The sequence below is a fragment of the Mytilus trossulus genome, chromosome 14 (assembly GCF_036588685.1).
Source record: "Mytilus trossulus isolate FHL-02 chromosome 14, PNRI_Mtr1.1.1.hap1, whole genome shotgun sequence".
Classification (NCBI taxonomy): Eukaryota; Metazoa; Mollusca; class Bivalvia; order Mytilida; family Mytilidae; genus Mytilus; species Mytilus trossulus.
The window spans coordinates 31,556,076-31,574,092 of NC_086386.1; the positions used below are offsets into that span (position 1 = coordinate 31,556,076).

General features: G+C 31.3%; 1 protein-coding gene across 1 annotated transcript; it reads right to left on the bottom strand.

Moving 5' to 3' along the window:
• Positions 1-222: 222 nt before the first annotated feature.
• LOC134697663 (exocyst complex component 1-like) lies at positions 223-17,184 on the bottom strand. Its single transcript, XM_063559947.1, has 7 exons — positions 17,158-17,184; positions 15,717-15,775; positions 15,277-15,294; positions 11,410-11,514; positions 10,850-10,976; positions 994-1,117; positions 223-275 (listed from the first exon to the last, which is right to left on the bottom strand). The coding sequence occupies exons 1-7, from the start codon at positions 17,182-17,184 to the stop codon at positions 223-225; spliced, it is 513 nt and encodes a 170-aa protein (XP_063416017.1).
• Positions 17,185-18,017: the final 833 nt, after the last annotated feature.

The following is an 18,017-nucleotide window of genomic DNA, read 5'->3' on the forward strand; positions in this document are numbered from 1 at the left end:
TTAACATTGATTTGTTGTTGCGGTTTTAGAACATACATGTATGCAAGATAAGATATTGTGGTATCAGAAATGCTTTCAACATTTAAAAAACGCCAGTCTATAAGTTTTGCCATGAAAGCTGAAAAAAACATATCACATGAATATTTCGTGATGAACAAATGTTTTATTCTGCTTTTATTATATATTATTTTTTCGACGTTTTAAAAGTTTTTTTGCAATTTTTCATAGGTTTGCCTGAATCATCATTAAAGTAACAGCATTATTTGACTTTTCTTCTGGTGGAAATGGTAATGTTAAATTTAATATGTTTTTATGAAGATGTGACAACGACATGCTAGGAAAGACACAATTAAGATAACATAGAGTAGTAAACGATAATTATTTTAAATTGCATCAATGTATACGTAAGAAATGCTCATCTACGTCCTTCATAATATTCTAATGAAAAGTACTTAGAAACATGAAGATGTAGAATTAGTGGCAATGAGAACTCCACATCCAAGTAAAAATTTGTAAATAGTAAACCATTGTAGGTCAATGTACGGCATTCAACACAGAAACTTGGCTCGCACCGAACAGCAAGCTATAAAACACCCCAACATTATTTATTCTGTATTTAGATTTTAATGGTAAAATTAACACTGTTGTGTAGCTATTCACAATGCTATAAAATAATTTTCAAAGTTTATTTCAGTTTCCTGAGCATCAAAATGCTTTAATTGTAATCAAAATTTCTCATTTGTTCCAAATAGAAACAAAAATTGTCATGTCCTAAACGAGTATAAGTTTTTAAAGGTTTTTGTCAGCTCAATTTTTCTTTTCAACTGTTTGCACTTATTTTGCCATGTCGGTAAATATGACTTTCAGACTTTAATTTTGTAGAATATTTTCTTCTTTACTCTAGGCTAACTAGTCTCTTTACCTCTTTCCCAGAATATTACTTGATAACTTTTGTCGAGTTTCTGTTTACTAAATGCTAGCTTGTACCCTTACCTCTTTCCCAGAATATTCCTTGATAACTTTTCTCAGTTCCTTTTTGACTGAATGCTAGCTGGTATCCAACTTCTTTAGGTTTAACACCTGAGGCTATTTTACTTTCTACTCCTTCAAAATATACCTACAAAATATTGATATGTAAAAACATTATTTTTAATCTTATTTTTTATTTTTTTTAAATTTTTACCATTGGTCTACCCAGTAAGTTTAAATTTGTAGTGTAAACTGATGAGTTGTCTTGATGGACCTGCTTTGCTTCCTTCCTGTCGCCATCTAAACGTAGAAGTTTTAACTGGGACAACACAGCTGAAAACATAGAGAATAAGAAAAAAAATATACAGCAGTAAAACCCCTGCCTGTAGCTATAAGGTATAAATCCAGAATTAAATACAGTACCCACGAGAGCCGTGGTGTAGTGGTTAGTGCATTGAACTACTATAACAAAGGTTCCTGGGTTAATTCCCGTTTCGGGATGAGAATTTCAGGAACTGAATTTTCGACTTTGTCTTAACATCATTTGCAAGTATGGTCTAGAGGAAACGATGATAGTCCGTCGGCAGGGAAGGATAAATGGCTGACCTTTGTTGACATAGAGCCTTATCTCTTGCATGTTAAATACACCCTTGTAGATTTAAAATCAAAGTGCTGGATAGCACCTCTGGGAAGTTTGCAATCGATATGTGTATTATTTCAAATAGGTTATAGCCGTGTATATTTTCAAATATGTATTTAATCACAGTTTGGATTTTTCAAACTAAACCATTGTCACGGCAGCAATTTCCAAAAATCACTTTTAATGCCCCATTTATGTACATTATGTTTTCTGGTTTGGCGTCCGTTCGTCCGTCCTTCCGTCCGTTTGTCTGTCTGTCTGTCTGTCTGTCTGTCTGTCTGTCTGTCTGTCTGTCTGTCTGTCTGTCTGTCTGTCTGTCTGTCTGTCTGTCCCATTGCGGTTAAAGTTTTTGGTCGAGGTAGTTTTTGATGATGTTGAAGTCCAAACAATTGACCCGTTATTGGTATCGGATTCGACCCTGAACTTGTTAATTATTGGCCATATTAATTATGTGGAAAACAAAAGGGTCTGGAGTGGTGAAATATTTAATCAACACCATTGTCCTATTATAGATATATATAAAATTGAATTCTTTGATTTTTCGTATTTACCCCATGACAGCTGACGAATTGGACCTTTAAGTTATTTTAGTATACTATAGATAGATGTTCCCTATGATATAATCTTTCTAATTAAAATGCCAAATTAGAGTTTTACTCTATTTGCACGGTCTACTAAACACAGAAAATGATAGTGCAGAAGGGGCATGCGTGTACTATCGATGCATTCTTGTTATACATATATATACTTCTAAATCTAAAGACTGTTTTTATATTCATCTGATAAATGTATAACCGAAGAAAACTACAAGTCAAACTTATCTATAAGGGTATATATACTTGATAGGGTATACTGAAAATTTCACCCCTTTACATCTAGAATGGTAAAAGTGACGCCAATCATCAAATTCAAACTGGGCTTGTGATTTGTGGTTGTAAGCATTGTGTATAAGTTTCATAAAATTTGGTTCAGGCAAACTAAAGCAAGAGAAAAGAAATAAATTTTGGGATGTATGGACGTAGTCGTACATGTAAGGGACGTACATACTTACAGAAAAGAAAACAAGGATGAAACTCAATAAAGTGGGGGTGTAACAATAGAAGTATGACATCAGCAATAAAAAGTTTATATACACTAGATTCATACAATGTTGATCTGAAGTGCTTATAACCCTGTAACACATTTTAGTTGCTGCTGTGTAATAACCGTTGAGGCAATGACATTTTAGATTTTTGTTTAAGCCATTTATTTGATATACTAGTAATCATTGCCTCTGTGTTATGACGATACATTGTTAATTATAGGTCAATCTTAATGAATCATACTGCCCCAGGAATAAAGTGTGAGGATAAAAAGTTCTGGATCCGCCACTGCAATGTTAAGTACTAAGAAAGTAATTTTGCTAGTACATGGATAATATAGTTTCTACAGCAATTGTCTTTAGCTTGATCTCGGTCTTGCTACACTGAACTATAATATTCTAAGAAGAAGATGATGACTCGGTTGTTTTTAAATTTTACGGATGCTATGCTACTAATTGTCATTAAAACAATGTTTTTCTGTTGTCAGTTTGGTCCACTTGAGCAGGCTGAACGAGTGAAGGTCCGTATATCCACATTGGAAAGTGAAACAGTTTGTATTTAAATAACAGAATTAAAAGTTTTTAAATAATTTTAGGCATCAAAACTTTAAGATCGATGTCAGTTTGACCAAAACAATGCATTTTTCTATTTAAACCGGAATTTACCTTTACCTATCCTTGGTGTGAGACATACGCTATATAGTTATCTATTATTTTATACTCTATCACTTGTGTATTGTTAAAATAAATCAAACTATTATCACTTGTCAATTTCCGACGACTTGGTCAAATATCAACTTGTTCTCTCATACCGGACTCTTTCGATACACTCGGGCTTATACTTATTAAATAATAATAAATACTTGTAAATATCCAAAGTAAAAAATAGTGCGGGAAAATGTTCATTCATGAAATATTCATGAATGAAACGTTATCTCGCGTAGATTTCTTTTGATGTTCTCTTCAGCCAATGGCCGATTCGCAAAGTAGTGTTTGTGATACTTATTTCAAAATGAAGTTAAATGCATCTGAATTGTCGGTGAACATTCATTCCTTTTTTATTCAAGCTGTAAACTTTTCATAAGAGTAGTACCTCAAAATATCCACTAGTACACTAGTACTACATTATCTTGGTGCAGACCATTGCGATAGTCTGTCTCAATGGAGGTCGAGGCCGACGCCTATTGAATGTAGCTTTCCAAAAAGAGCAGGCTAATGCTGTTACAAGACAGCACTCGCACCCACCTAGTGAAAGGGGATTAATATAAGTTACACAACTTGTTTTCCAATCCACTATAAACAAATATGTTTTAATTAAATAAACTACTCCTCTCCCTCTAATGGATGGGATACTACCCTAGACTGTAATTATACACTAATAATATAAGAAATATTCATTTATTAATTCATTGAACTTTTCTGTCTTTATAAAAAAATCATGATGCAATGTCCAATTGAAATTCTTAAACTAAAAAAATATGCATTCTTCTACAAATTAACTAAATTATCAATTGCGCAATACTTTTAAAGCTGAAAATGTCTTCTATTATATTTAATTAAATACTTACAAAACATGTGATGAAAAATCTCTGAAATAGCAAAAAATACCATGTTTTACACTGCTTATAAGACCTTTTTTATATATATATGTGCATTAAATTGTAGTTAAACTGTGCATTATTATTTTCTATGTATAGGCTGCACTTTCGTTTAGTAAATATGACATAAGAAAATATAGTTTATAAGTAGTTTGACATCCTGCATGTATCATGCTTTATCCTCAATAAGATTAAATTCATGAAAGACCACTGCCCCTATCATGCCTATTAAATGACCGAAAGCGCTATAATGTTGCATTAAAATCAGAATATCATGTGTAATTTTTTAAAGAAATAATTCATGCAAGCTATACGTTATTCTAGTTTCAATATGGGTAGGCATTATATTCGTGATAATTATTGCCCGAGCGATAGTGAGGGCTAAAATAACACGAATATAGTGCCTACCCTTGCTAAAACTACAATAAAATATAGCTTGAATCAATTATTTCGATTAGGACAATTAAGTGAATTTCTATGTCCGATGTGTATAAGTATAAAGCGTTTGTGTAGGCTCTAACATGAACCTCCCATTTTTGTTTTTAAACTGGCAGTGTGATTTTTCAGAGGTAGGAGTTTTAAACAGCCAGTATGAACGGTTGTTGTATCTAGGTCAAATATGATAATTTCGAATTGGAAACATGTTACAGTCATAATAAATTAATTAGTTACAAAAAGAGGGACGAAAGATACCAAAGGGACAGTCAAACTCACAAATCCAAAACAAACTGACAACGCCATGGCTAAAAATGAAAAAGACGAACAGAAAAACAATAGTACACATGACAAAATATAGAAAACAAAAGAATAAACAATACGAACCCCAACAAAAACTAGGGGTGATCTCAGGTGCTCCGGAAGGGTAAGCAGATCCTGCTCCACATGCGGCACCCGTCGTGTTGCTTATGTGATTATAAATCCGGTAAATAGTCTAATTCGGTAGGTCAAATTCATGAAAGGGAAGGGGAGTGTAGTTACGACGTAAGGAACATATCCGATATCATTTATGAAACGGTTATTCCATAACGGTCAACCAACTCGTGATGGCGTCCGTAAAATTTACGAAGGAATGATTTCAACTTCACCATTTGGAACTCTTGGTTTAATAGTTCCTTGTGATATATGTGCATCGTTTGAGAGGTTTGAAGTGTTTTGAGTTAATCAAATATATTCAATGCATGCCAATTTGATGTAGTAATCACTATTCTGTAGTAGTCAATATATGCATGTGCAAACACATTTTATTAGATTTTGAGCATGGGTTTATTCACAAAGCGTATGAAGCACATCATATTTAAATTAAACACACTATAAAGCTGAAGTTGATATAAGGTCACTTAATTTCAAATTCAAATACAACTATAAATATACCAAATGACATCTTTCTGATATTAAATAAGTCTGTCGTACATCAGTATTTATACTTTTGATTTTTTTCTGACATATTTGTTTGACAGTTTCACACATTTAGTTTTACGTACAAAACATCAAACACTGACAAACTTGACGCATGTTGAAATATTGACATAAGTGCATATTTTTTTTTATATGCCAAGGCTTTATAAGAAAGAAAATATTCTTTATAAAAAATGTTTTTTAGAATATCTTTAAAAGTAATCTAGATCAATCTTACAAGCTATCTATGATGAGTATATTTATATATAAAAAAAAAGAATATAGATCAATTGTGACACTAGAGTGTCCATATTGTACGGACTTTTCCACTAGTCAGTCAGAAGAACAAAAATTAAAAAAGCTTAAGTAATTTCGTAAAAGTTTACATTTTTATCAAATAATTGCTCTAATCATACCTTATCTTCGTGTACAAATTCATTCTGTGTAACTTGGCTAATTAAAAAATGTATATCATCATTTGATCGATTTCATGATCAGTTTATGTTTTTGTTGCAATTCTCCTGGCCTTGAAGGCATAAAACTTTGCTCAGTGCTCGGAGCACAAAATCATGCTCGAAACATGAAATCCAGCAATTTGATTGGTTGATTTTCGAGTCTGAGTACAAAATTCATGCTCGAAAGTTTTATGACCGTGAGACCTGTTGTTCCTTTGATTTCCTCTTATAGTTTATCTGTTTTCCTTGGTTTTAGTTGTAATCTAGATTTGTGTTCTTTCAAACGATTTGTGATTTTTTACCAGCGGTATACCACTATTGCATTTATATATGAGTACGTCTTATAAGTTTTGTCTTCTTGTACTTTTTGTTTTATAGAGTAGCTTCTTCCATTTTTTAAAATAATTTCTCTGTGAATTTATGCTTTTGAATCAAGACAAAATAATGTTGACATGATAAATAACACTCTGAAAAAACACAATTGCAACTTGAACTTTTTATAGTAGAAATACATTATATACTTACCTAACATTACAACTTCTCTTGGAGTTTTTCCGTGTTCTGTTGATACCCTATCAATTTGTTGATATACAACTTTTACTATAGCAGAGTAAGACTTGTCTTAGTGGGTGTGTCTATCTGATCCTTTAAATATACTTTCTGCCTGATTAGCAAACTCCTGCATAAAACAAATACTACATTGACTCATAGTCTCCTTCAATAATCTTGCCAATTTGTCGAGTGCAAATGAATCAGAGGATTGTCTTTCAATTTAATTCAAAGATGAATCAGACTAAGAATCAAGCTTATACAGGACCCCTTATATTTTAACACAAGAGTGCACACACTGACATGTCTCAACTGCTTTACTGACCATTAATCTTACGTTGAAAGTCTTGAATAAATAGGTTGAAAGATATAGGTTTTAACGAGTTGGTTGACAGTTATGGAATATCCATTTCACAGATGGTCTGGTATAAGTTTATTATGTTGTAACTACAATCATTTTCAAAATGTGACCTACCCAGTTAGATTATTTACCTGGTTTGTAGGGTGCCACATGTTGAGCAGGATCTTTTTACCCTTCCAGAGTGCCTGTGATGACCCCTGGTTTTGGTGGGGTTTGTGTTGCTTTGTGGATAGTTTCATGTTGTGTCTTGTATAGAACTGTTGTTCTGTTTGTATTTTTTCCTTTTTAGCCATGGCGTTGTCAGTAATTTCTTTACTTATGAGTTTCAATGTCCCTCTGGAACCTTTCACACATCTTTCAGATAAAAAAAAAACTCACGAAAACTCAGGTCCGATAAATGCAGTCAAACAGTTACACCGTGTATCATCGTACAGCGGATATAGGTACTAACCAAGCGAGCATGATCTATTTTGAACTGACACAGTAACGAAAATCTGAAATTCCTGCTCCAGTTGGCATCGAATTTTTCCTATTTGTAATACAACTTTTTTATTCTAATAAGAACAATTAACTTGTGAATGCGCAATTACTTGTGAATGTCAAAACCAACTTTCAATTTCAATACAATTGTCGAGACATTTACATGTTTTTTTCCGAACGAAAGCTAAAACAGGGCAAAAGTAATAGTTACCAATCATAAAGTTACCTGTGATTACACATTCCTTGTAGTTTTTTGGGTAATAAACGAGTATGAAAATTTTATTTTTGTGTACGGTGTACAGCAACTTAACTATGTACCGTACAGAAGGATTTATGTGGTCAGCTAAACACCATACACAACCCTTTTTTTCAGAATAATATATCGAAAAACACTTATGCATGCAATATTTCAATGCCAATTATTGATACACCTATACTTATTAAACACGCACAGTGGCTTTCTATCAGAAAAAGAGTTGCAATGAGAATAGAATTATATTGGATGAGACGAGTGCCAACTTCTTTGACAAGTATTTGCACATGTTTTAAGTAATCATGCTTGTTTAGGGAAAATATTGAGACATCTCTAACTATCAACCTACAACCAAATTATTTCTTAATACAACAATAATGTTAAGATTGGGGTACACATTGATATTATATGAACAAAACAAAAATGTTCGTTACAGTGTGAGGTCAAACTCGATCATGCCCAATTTGTTAGTACCTATATCCGCTGTACTGATGATACGCGGTGAGATATATAGACACAAAATAAAGTAGACCAATTATGATAAACGAAATCAAAGTGGAAACTGGTAAACAGACAAAAACAGGAAAACCTTAATATTGATGAATGAACCAAAATTACACCTTACAATTATTCAATACACTAAATATAGCTTACATATTGATAACCTTAAAACAGACCAAACAATTAAAACTTAACATTTACCAATGACAATTGAAATTGAGGTTGAGGTCATATCACACCTATTACAGTCATTCCATATTGCATACACCACATACAGTTGACCTACTGCTTATATTATTTAGAAATGGACCTAATAGCATAACTTTAATCTTGATCACTGTTTAATGAAATGAGGTCAAGGCTAGGTGAACCCTGTAGACCTCAATTAGAACTTTTACACCAATATGGTTATCCTATTAATCACGAGTGAGAAATTCAGATGAGAAAATAACAATGTTTAGATTTTAAGTAATTGATGAACAATGAAAATAAGGTCAAGAACATTTGGCATATGACAAGACGTAAACTTTGTAACATTAGGTAAGAACATACAAGATATGAAGCATCCATGCAAGGTCATCTACCTTCTGTAAAGCTTTGTACACATAGTTTACTCTGCCACCCTGCTGAACAGCAACACCTGTAATGCACTGAGACTTTTGTTACAGGCAAAAAACAAGAATGTGTCCATAGTACACGAATGCCCCACTGGCACTATCATTTTCTATGTTCAGTGGACTGTGAAACTGGGATTAAAAATATACATTTGCATTAAAATGAAAAAGGTCATATCACGGGAAACATGTGTACTAAGTTTCAAGTTGATTGGACTTCAACTTCATCAAAAACTAAGCTGACCAAAAACTTCAACCTGAAGAGGGACAGACAGAGGAACTAACAGACGGCTAAACAAACTAAAGGATCCGGACGAACAGACGCACGAACAAAGAAAAACAAAGACCAGAAAATATAATGCCCTCTACTTAATATTTTAGGTGGGACATAAAAATTTGGGAATCCAGTATAAGCAATCAAAATAAGAATAACTACATAAGAATGTGTACCAAATTTGCCAATGTACAGTCTGTTCACCAGATTTGCCATCTCCAATGTTTCTAGAACCAAAGATGGATCGACACATGCTTACAAAATAACAAGGCGACAAATGTTCTCTCTGCATTTATTCTTAAATTTCGAAATTATAATATATTTGTGTTATTCATATTGTTGGGATATTGTCTCATAGTTATTTATTCAACAATTCCTTTTATCATTGATTATAAATCATATACTGAAATAATGTTTTCATAATTAGTTAAATAAAATTGAGAATGGAAATGGGGAATGTGTCAAAGAGACAACAACCCGACCAAATAAAAAAAAAACAACAGCAGAAGGTCACCAACAGGTCTTCAATGTAGCGAGAATTCCCGCACCCGGAGGCGTCCTTCAGCTGGCCCCTAAACAAATATATACTAGTTCAGTGATAATGAACGCCATACTTATTTCCAAATTGTACACAAGAAACTAAAATAACTTATATATGTTTGCCACCCAAATAGATTCTTCTATCTTTTAATCAATCAGAGTGTATAATAAAAAGTATATACATTTTGTATAGTGTATTTTAAAAACAAGATTACGCCAAAGTTATGTCAAAATAAAAAAAATACCTCATCTGCTTTTTTCTGAACTTTATAATCTTCAATTGCAGCTATTTGATTTGCTATTAAGTTGAGACAAAATATTAACATACTAACCATACCTCCTAACCTCTAAATAGAGTTTTGTTTATATTGTCAGATACATTGTCAGCCTAAAGTTGTTGAAATTCATAAAGTTAGGGATGTTCTTTGTTCATTTATACATGTATATGCATCAACTGTGAACATACAAGTGCTTGTTAAGCTAAATGTTTTAAGTTTTCTGTGGAATCTTTTGTGAACTACTATTTAGGGGTTCCACTGGTATCTTATTATTGCACATACAAGTTTTATCTCAATTGTTAAAATACTCTTTTTCTATGTAAATATATGAATAAAAAGATCTGGTATGAGTGTCAATAAGACAATTATCCATCTAAGTCACAAAGTTTTAAAAGTAAATAATTATAGGATATCAAAGGATTTCAAAGGAAACACTTTACACTTTTCATGATTACTGTCAATTCAAAATAGTGCAAATTTTCTTTTTTTCATTTTCATAAAAATTGCAATGAAAGAAAGGCTTCACAAAAAAACAAATCTTATTTTTTGAAAGCATTTTTGGATTGCACAATTATTTTCTTAAATCACAATAATTAATCTTGCATTTGTGTCATCACTTGTTATATCAATGTTTAATGCCCACCCAGGTGAGTCTTTTGCCTCTCTCATACTGAAGTCTTCTGCAGGAATGATAAACATTTATAATCAAAAAACATTTTTTTTTTCCATTTTTCTAGTTTTGGGATAAATAGAGGCTATGTTCCCTATTTTTTTTTTTTTTTATTTGTGAATAATTGTAGTATATTCCCTATTCACAGCAAATAATTCAATATTCATAGCAAGCCTAATAGCAGTAAATACAAAAAAATTATCAAAGTTTCTCTCAATTTTCACCAAACAGCTTGCAAATGTAACACTAATGAATGAACCAGCATCTTGTGCATTGTTTACATGTTGACTCATTCTTTCTAGCATGTACATGGAGTAACTGTAAAAACAAATCACAACTATGTATATCAATACTACTGAGCTTTCTTTTGATATTTTCTTTCATATTCTGAGAAAATTTGTTAATTGTTACTATTTTACATAAACCTGAAAACTCCATATTATCCAAACTATAAAACATGTCAAAAATGACATAGCAGTCCTTCATTATCATTTAACCAGTATATTTATTAGTTAAGGGGCCAGCTGAAGGTTGCTTCCAGGTGTGGGAGTTTCTCGCTGCATTGAAGACCTGTTGGTGACCTTCTGCTGTTGTCTGCTCTATGGTCGGGTTGTTTTCTCTTTAACTCATTCCCCATTTCCATTCTTAATTTTATCTTGTCTTTTTAGATATATTCAGAATAAGAAAAATCAGTAGACTAGAAATATCATCATGGAAAATCTTGCATTGGTATACATATACATGAACTTACAATCCATCCAATTTATCAGCATAGAAAATAAATCCCTCTAATTCTTCCTCAAGGTTGGTAAATAATTCACCCATCATTTTTCTTACTTCTTCATTTATCTGTCTCCTGTAAAAACATATCATCCTATTTTTAATTTACAAATATCTAGATTCCATAAGAAAACTCAGGTAATATTTTTTTTCCTCATGTTCCTGTAAAACACATATCATTGTCAAAAATTTCAATGGAAAAAAAATTTACTGACACAAATTAGTAAAAATATTGAACCTTTCATCATCAAAATGCTTCTAACAGTTGACAAATGGAACTAATATAACTAAATTGTAATTATTCAAAACTTTAAGCAGCAAATGCTAAGTATTTATATCTACCAGTTTGCCTAATAAATTATGTATTACATTGCCATCATATGTGAGTGATACAAAAATACTACAATAGAAGAGTATATACTTTAATTACTCATTTTGAAAGTACATTGGCTTTTGTTAGTCTTGTATCATTTTTAATTTTAGTTTCTTGTGTACAATTTGGAGTTGAGTATGGGGTTCCCTATCACTGTACTAGTATACATATTTGTTTAGGGGCCAGCTGAAGGACACCTCCAGGTGCATGAATTTCTTGCTACATTAAAGACCTGTTGGTGACGTTTGCTGATGTCTGCTATATGGTCGGGTTGTTGTCTTTTGACACATTCCTCATTTCCATTCTCAATTTTAAGAAAGGATTCCAATACAACAAACTCAATGGAGAATGAATTCATAAGACAAAAAAAGTTATCAACGTTACCAGGATTTATTCTAACACGTCAGATGCGCGTTTCTTCTACATAAGACCCACCAGTGACGCTCAGATCAAAATAGTTATGAATCCAAAATCTGTCATACATATTTATAGTAAACATGCATAACACAACACACTAATAAAAAGTACATGTACAACAGAAAATTGTATGAGAAAATAAGAAATTATGTTATTTTTTAAAAATTGAAAAACCATGATGAAAGCATACAATATCAAATAGATTTTTTCACCTCCCATAGATTTTTTGCATTCAATTATATTTTTAAGCTATATGTTCAAATATAATTTGACGACTCTTTTATTTCAAAATCTATATTTCCTGTAAAAAATAGTGGAAGCTTTTACATGTATGATTAAGTCTAGCGTTCTCTTTGAGAACTTTTTCTCTGTAATTAGTTATTTTGAATATGCCTTAATGGAGATCTACAAATCATGTGTTTTACAAAGTATAAATTATATGATATACTTGCAAAACAAAATTTAACAATTCATTTATCATAAAGTAAGTGCAGGCAGGAAAATCTAAAAATAAACATTTCAAAGTATCATACTCATACTAGCATAACAACAGCTATTGGCAGCATTCACAGGAGGATTTGAAGGATACAGAGTGACATCTTTGTATAAGTTAATAACAGAAAAATCAAAATCTTTAAATTGAAATTATGATAAAAAAAATCTCACTAAGCCCTGCAATATTTTGCTGGAATACTTATTAATGCTTCAATTCTGAATTGATTATTATCATTTTTTTATATAGTTCAACACTATTTTTAAAAATCATATAAAATACTCTTGAGGCAAAGTTGACTATAGATGAGGTTCTTTAAGATTTTTTAGGGAGTTTAGGGATTTTAAAAAAATTTTCTTCAGCAATTCTATTTGTTAAGTATACACAATGAAATAAACAGGACACAAGACCTCAGATAAACGTTTATTGGAACCATAAATACCAAATTCGGTTATCCTCTAGATCTATTGTTTATCCTTTTATTCTATAAAAAAAAATTAATGATGTTATCATGTTAATAAGTTATTTGCAGTGAACTGTTGAGTAAAGCAGAACCCTTAACCTCTCTTTGCCCTCTTAATAATGGCAGATAAAAGACATCTCCAGTACAGTGAGTTATGGTAATGCAACTAAACTAGCCTCTTATAATATCTACATAGACAAATCTTCTGTTTATAATTTTTCAATTAATTCCTGAGAAGAATTTGATTTACTATTTAGTGCTGCTGCTAGTCTGAGTCATCAATTCATTTAAAAGAGTTTTGTATTTTTCTTTACTTTATTTTATATTGAGGAAAAAATTAATATGTTTTGGGGACAATGACAGGTATATTAGAATTTATTTGGTCTTAGAATACATTAAATAGATAAAATGAAAGGTATGCTGATTTCCAGCACTCTAGATGATAATTTGTGCTGGTGAAACATGTTTAAAAACTTGGTAAGGGAAACTAATCTGGTGTATATTGGGACTAATAAGTTTTCTTTGTGGAGGTGGGAAAGCTTGCATGGAAGCCACATGACAACAATCAAACTGGTATGCTGCTCATTGTCAATGTCTGACTTACATTAGCACAGTTCTACGTTTCTGATATAAACCTTCACCTAAATTTTCCATAAAATACTCCCTAAAATATAAATGTCATGAAACATATTCATATGAAATAATAAAAAAAAAAATGTTCACAAGTTAAATGAAAAACTTATTACATAACCTGAACAAATTCTTAACTAAATGACTAAACAATGTTATATTTGCATACACTGTAAACCCTAAAGGCATTTGTATGCCATACAAGAACATATCACTTTACCCTTGCCTAATTTCCAGAGAGGCGGAATTAGGGGGGGGGGGTCTTTTTGGGAAAAAAATTTGGTTGCTAATATAGGGAATCACTGAAGTGTGACCGGAGCGGACCCCTCTTAGGTCAGTTAGTGGGCCCCCGTTTATGAAAATTTCTGGATCCGCCACTGTCCTGTATCCAATATCCTGCCTAAAGTACAAGATGTTCTACACATCTCAGCTATTGAGATGATTTGAGATACTGAAGCTTTATATATTCAAGTAAACAGAGGTTTAATTCTTCTCTTTTCTAATATTCCTGATTATTTTTTATCAAAAGTATAAGAAAAAATATAAGAAGCTGATACAAAGCTAAATTTGCCATTGCTTGTTTTCTAAACAGCTAGAGATAGTTATATATGCAGAGTGAATGTTTAAATTTCAGATTTCAATGAACATACCTGCCAACTGTTACTATTTGCGGGGGATTTCCCCCATGGAGGGTCTCAAATTGAAATTTTCAAAGAGCAATTTTGTTCTCAATTTTAGCAAAACTATTAATTTTACAATGAATTGAGGCTTATAAAAGTATGAAGAAGCCAAAAAACAACATTACACTGTATTTAAAGGCCTCCTTGAAGGGTTTTTAAGAGTATGGCAGCCATCCTGCATGCAAAACCCCCATGGGGATTTTGAAAACTTGGCAGGTATGCAATGAAGCTTACTTAAGAGAAAGATAATGAAATTACAGTATAAGGGATACATGTGTTCGTCTTATATTTAACAACTGTTGTTAGTTCTATTTCCTCTAGAGCTTTTTCAAAAGTAAAAGCATTGAAAACAAAAGGTCAGGCCATACTTATGTGCATGTCAGGAAAAGGCAGTAATCTGGTAATTTTACCTTATACTGATTTCAATACTGTAAATTCAGAAATTATTGCGTGCATTTATTTTTGCTATTTGTTATTTTAGACTGAATTATGATTTTAATTTTAGCGAAAAATCTTGTTTAATTCATATAAAATATTTGAAAATGTGAGTTTGAATTAATGTGTTTACAAGTCTGTCGCATTTTCCAAATAATAAAAACCTGGCAATAATTTCGGAAAAACTACTGAGTTTCTCTTGATACAATTCTATTTGAATTTAAAACTACTTATAAGAAATGAGTTATGTGTTAGTATAGCATTGCTACTGTTAAAATCAGATGACAGTCAGATGTAAGATGTCAGGGTTTATTACAACATACTCATCTATCTGCTTCTATACTTACTTAGCTACATGCTCAACTCTGGGTAAATAAACAACAATTATTTACACATGGCTTAACAAATTAACTGAATTATAGGTTTCATTTATAAAGAGTGTAACATAAGAGTGTTCCCAAATAACTTTTTATATGTGCTGATAATATATCCCAAACTTAAGATATTAATCTTTAAAGTTTTCTTTACCATGGTTAAGGTCTTCAACTATCATAAACAATACATTTCAAGAATAACAGGAATCTTGAACAATATGAACAGTAACCAACAGACCACACCAACACCCAAATAATACAAAAGAATTATGTGAAGCTGGTTTGTAGGTTGGGTTTTTTTTCATTTGAAAATTCGAGTTTTGATTTATGTGTAACTCAGCATTTAATTTACTGTTCCAATAAAATAATTCATTCTATCCTTTAGTTTTGAATTTGTATTGTAAAATACATACTCTATTACAGGAATTTCTTTTCTTGGCATCCATATATCTCCTGTCTCAGCCACTTCTTCCTACAAAAGATTAATCCATTCATATATGAAAATTATCATATTTCAATTGCATTTGATGAGGAAAATAATTATATATAAGTTCTAAAACTCACAAAATTGTCATTGTTTGTGTTTGAATCAATATGTTTTTAGATCATATTTTTTTAAATTTTATTAGTATCTTATTTTTTTATGTTTTTTTGGAGGGAAGAAAATGAATATACCGACAACAATAACCATTTCTAACTACTGAACAAAGTTAATCAACAAAAAAATACCAAACTCCAAGAGTAATTCAAAAAGGATTGTCCTTTATGACATGGCAATAGCTCAAACACATCAAAAGAATTAATAAAATGCTTCACTTAGCCTAGCCTTCCCTTTGTGATATGGAACCTTGTGGTACAATGTCAGAGAGATCCATATACTTACACACAAGTTATTGTCCAGAAACTACAAAAATTGCTGTTTTTGGACCCTTTTTGGTCCGTTATTCCTGAACTGTTGACCCTATCAACCCTTAAATGATTTCTACACTTCTACTTGTGGTATTAAACATTGTTGTATAATTGCAGAGCAATCAAAATACTTATACACAAGTTAATATCCTGAAACTAGAAAAATATTTGGCCCATTAATTCCTAAAGGGTTGGGACCATTATCCCCGAAATCAATCCCAACCTTCCTTATGTGGTATTAAGGAGGCTCGCGGGTATAACATTTTCAGAAAAAAAAATAAACATTTAATTTTATTACAAATTTTATTTATTACCTTTAGTAGTTGTTACTTTATCATATGGTACAAAAATCTTTTCAAAAAGTCAATCCGTGTTGGACCCAGGTGACTTTTAAAATGTAGTCATCGATATCATTGAAAAAGCTTCAAATTATCTCCCTTTGGTGCAAAAACGCCATTTTGGGGTTTTAAAATTGAAATATCTTTTTTAACTCATCGTTGACCAATTTTTTTTTTTTTTTTTTCGAATAAGCTGTACATCAACTGAATAATTGTAAAATTTAAGCAATTTCTGTAATTTAGTGCTTTTTTATTTCGATAATACCTCTATTTCTCCTATTAGTTCAACAGAAAAAAAGGACAATAACAAAAAGGTATGCTTCTTTCGATAACAAATTGTGATCGTAACTGAACGGTGACACCATTTTTTTATTTCATTTTTCAATTTAGTATAAGATAAAGTTGATTTATAAAAAATATATAGCGAAATCCTATAATAAATTAAAAAAAACAATGTGTCTTCAATGACACAGTCATACCATTATAAGATTCCAAAATTTGTTTGCAGTCGTTTAAAAACAAATGTTATATTCCTGACTTGATACATGCATTACCTCATGTAAAATGGCAGATTAAATCTAGTTTCATAGCTAGCTATACCACCCACTTGTATGACATTCACAAAGAGTTCCATTCTATTTACAATAGTTTGCGAGGAAAATAAACAGACATTAAGGGTCAAAATGTCCAAATTGGGGTACAGAAGTAAACATTGTAGTTCAAACTTCACCAATATAAAAAAATCACTGTTTCAACAAAGAAACACAAAATGTAATATAGACAAAGTATATACAAGCAAAAATGAAAGATGATAACTCAAAATTGACCACTAAAGCATGCACAAAGGCCAGATGTATTAGAGTACCAATCCACATCGTAAGTATATAATCTAAAATGAAAATGGATAAACAGTATAGGTGAGATACCACAAGAAGAAAATTAAATCAATTTCAGAGGAGAAACATTGATATTTCTCCTTTAAATGTGATACTCAAACATCATTGCAATACATCTTTTTTTTTCTAAACCACAGACATTAGAATGATGATGAGAGAAAGTATAAACAAATAATAAAAATATAGAAGTTAAACAGAAGTAAATGACTAAATGTTGTGTTATCACAAATTTGTGAGACGTATGATTAGTGTGTTATATTTTTAACTTATTTGCATCTGAACTATGGACAATGATAAAGTTTGTATCGTTAATGATCACATGACATAGAAAAGGATATTTACAACCTACATTAAATATTGGCAAACAGAAGGTTTGAAGATTTAGTTTGATGTAAGTATACACACCATTACACTGAAGTAAAAATTGGAATACTAAATGGTCACATTGATGGTAACAAATTCCGTAAAAAAAATGTATGATCAGTTTAAGTCACCACAGTTCAATTTATAAAGTTATTAAAATTTAATTCAATAAATATCTGATATCAATAACATACGAATTGCAGGTCAA

Bases quoted from the DNA above. Each gene is read 5' to 3' on its own strand.
- LOC134697663 (XM_063559947.1), bottom strand. From the start codon at position 17,184: ATGGAACTCTTTGTGAATGTCATACAA. The intron at 15,776-17,157 runs GTGGGTGGTATA...AATCTTTTGTAG, and splicing joins TCTTTGTGAATGTCATACAA to GAAGAAGTGGCTGAGACAGG. The intron at 276-993 runs GTAAGGGTACAA...CATTTCCACCAG, and splicing joins AGGAATATTCTGGGAAAGAG to AAGAAAAGTCAAATAATGCT.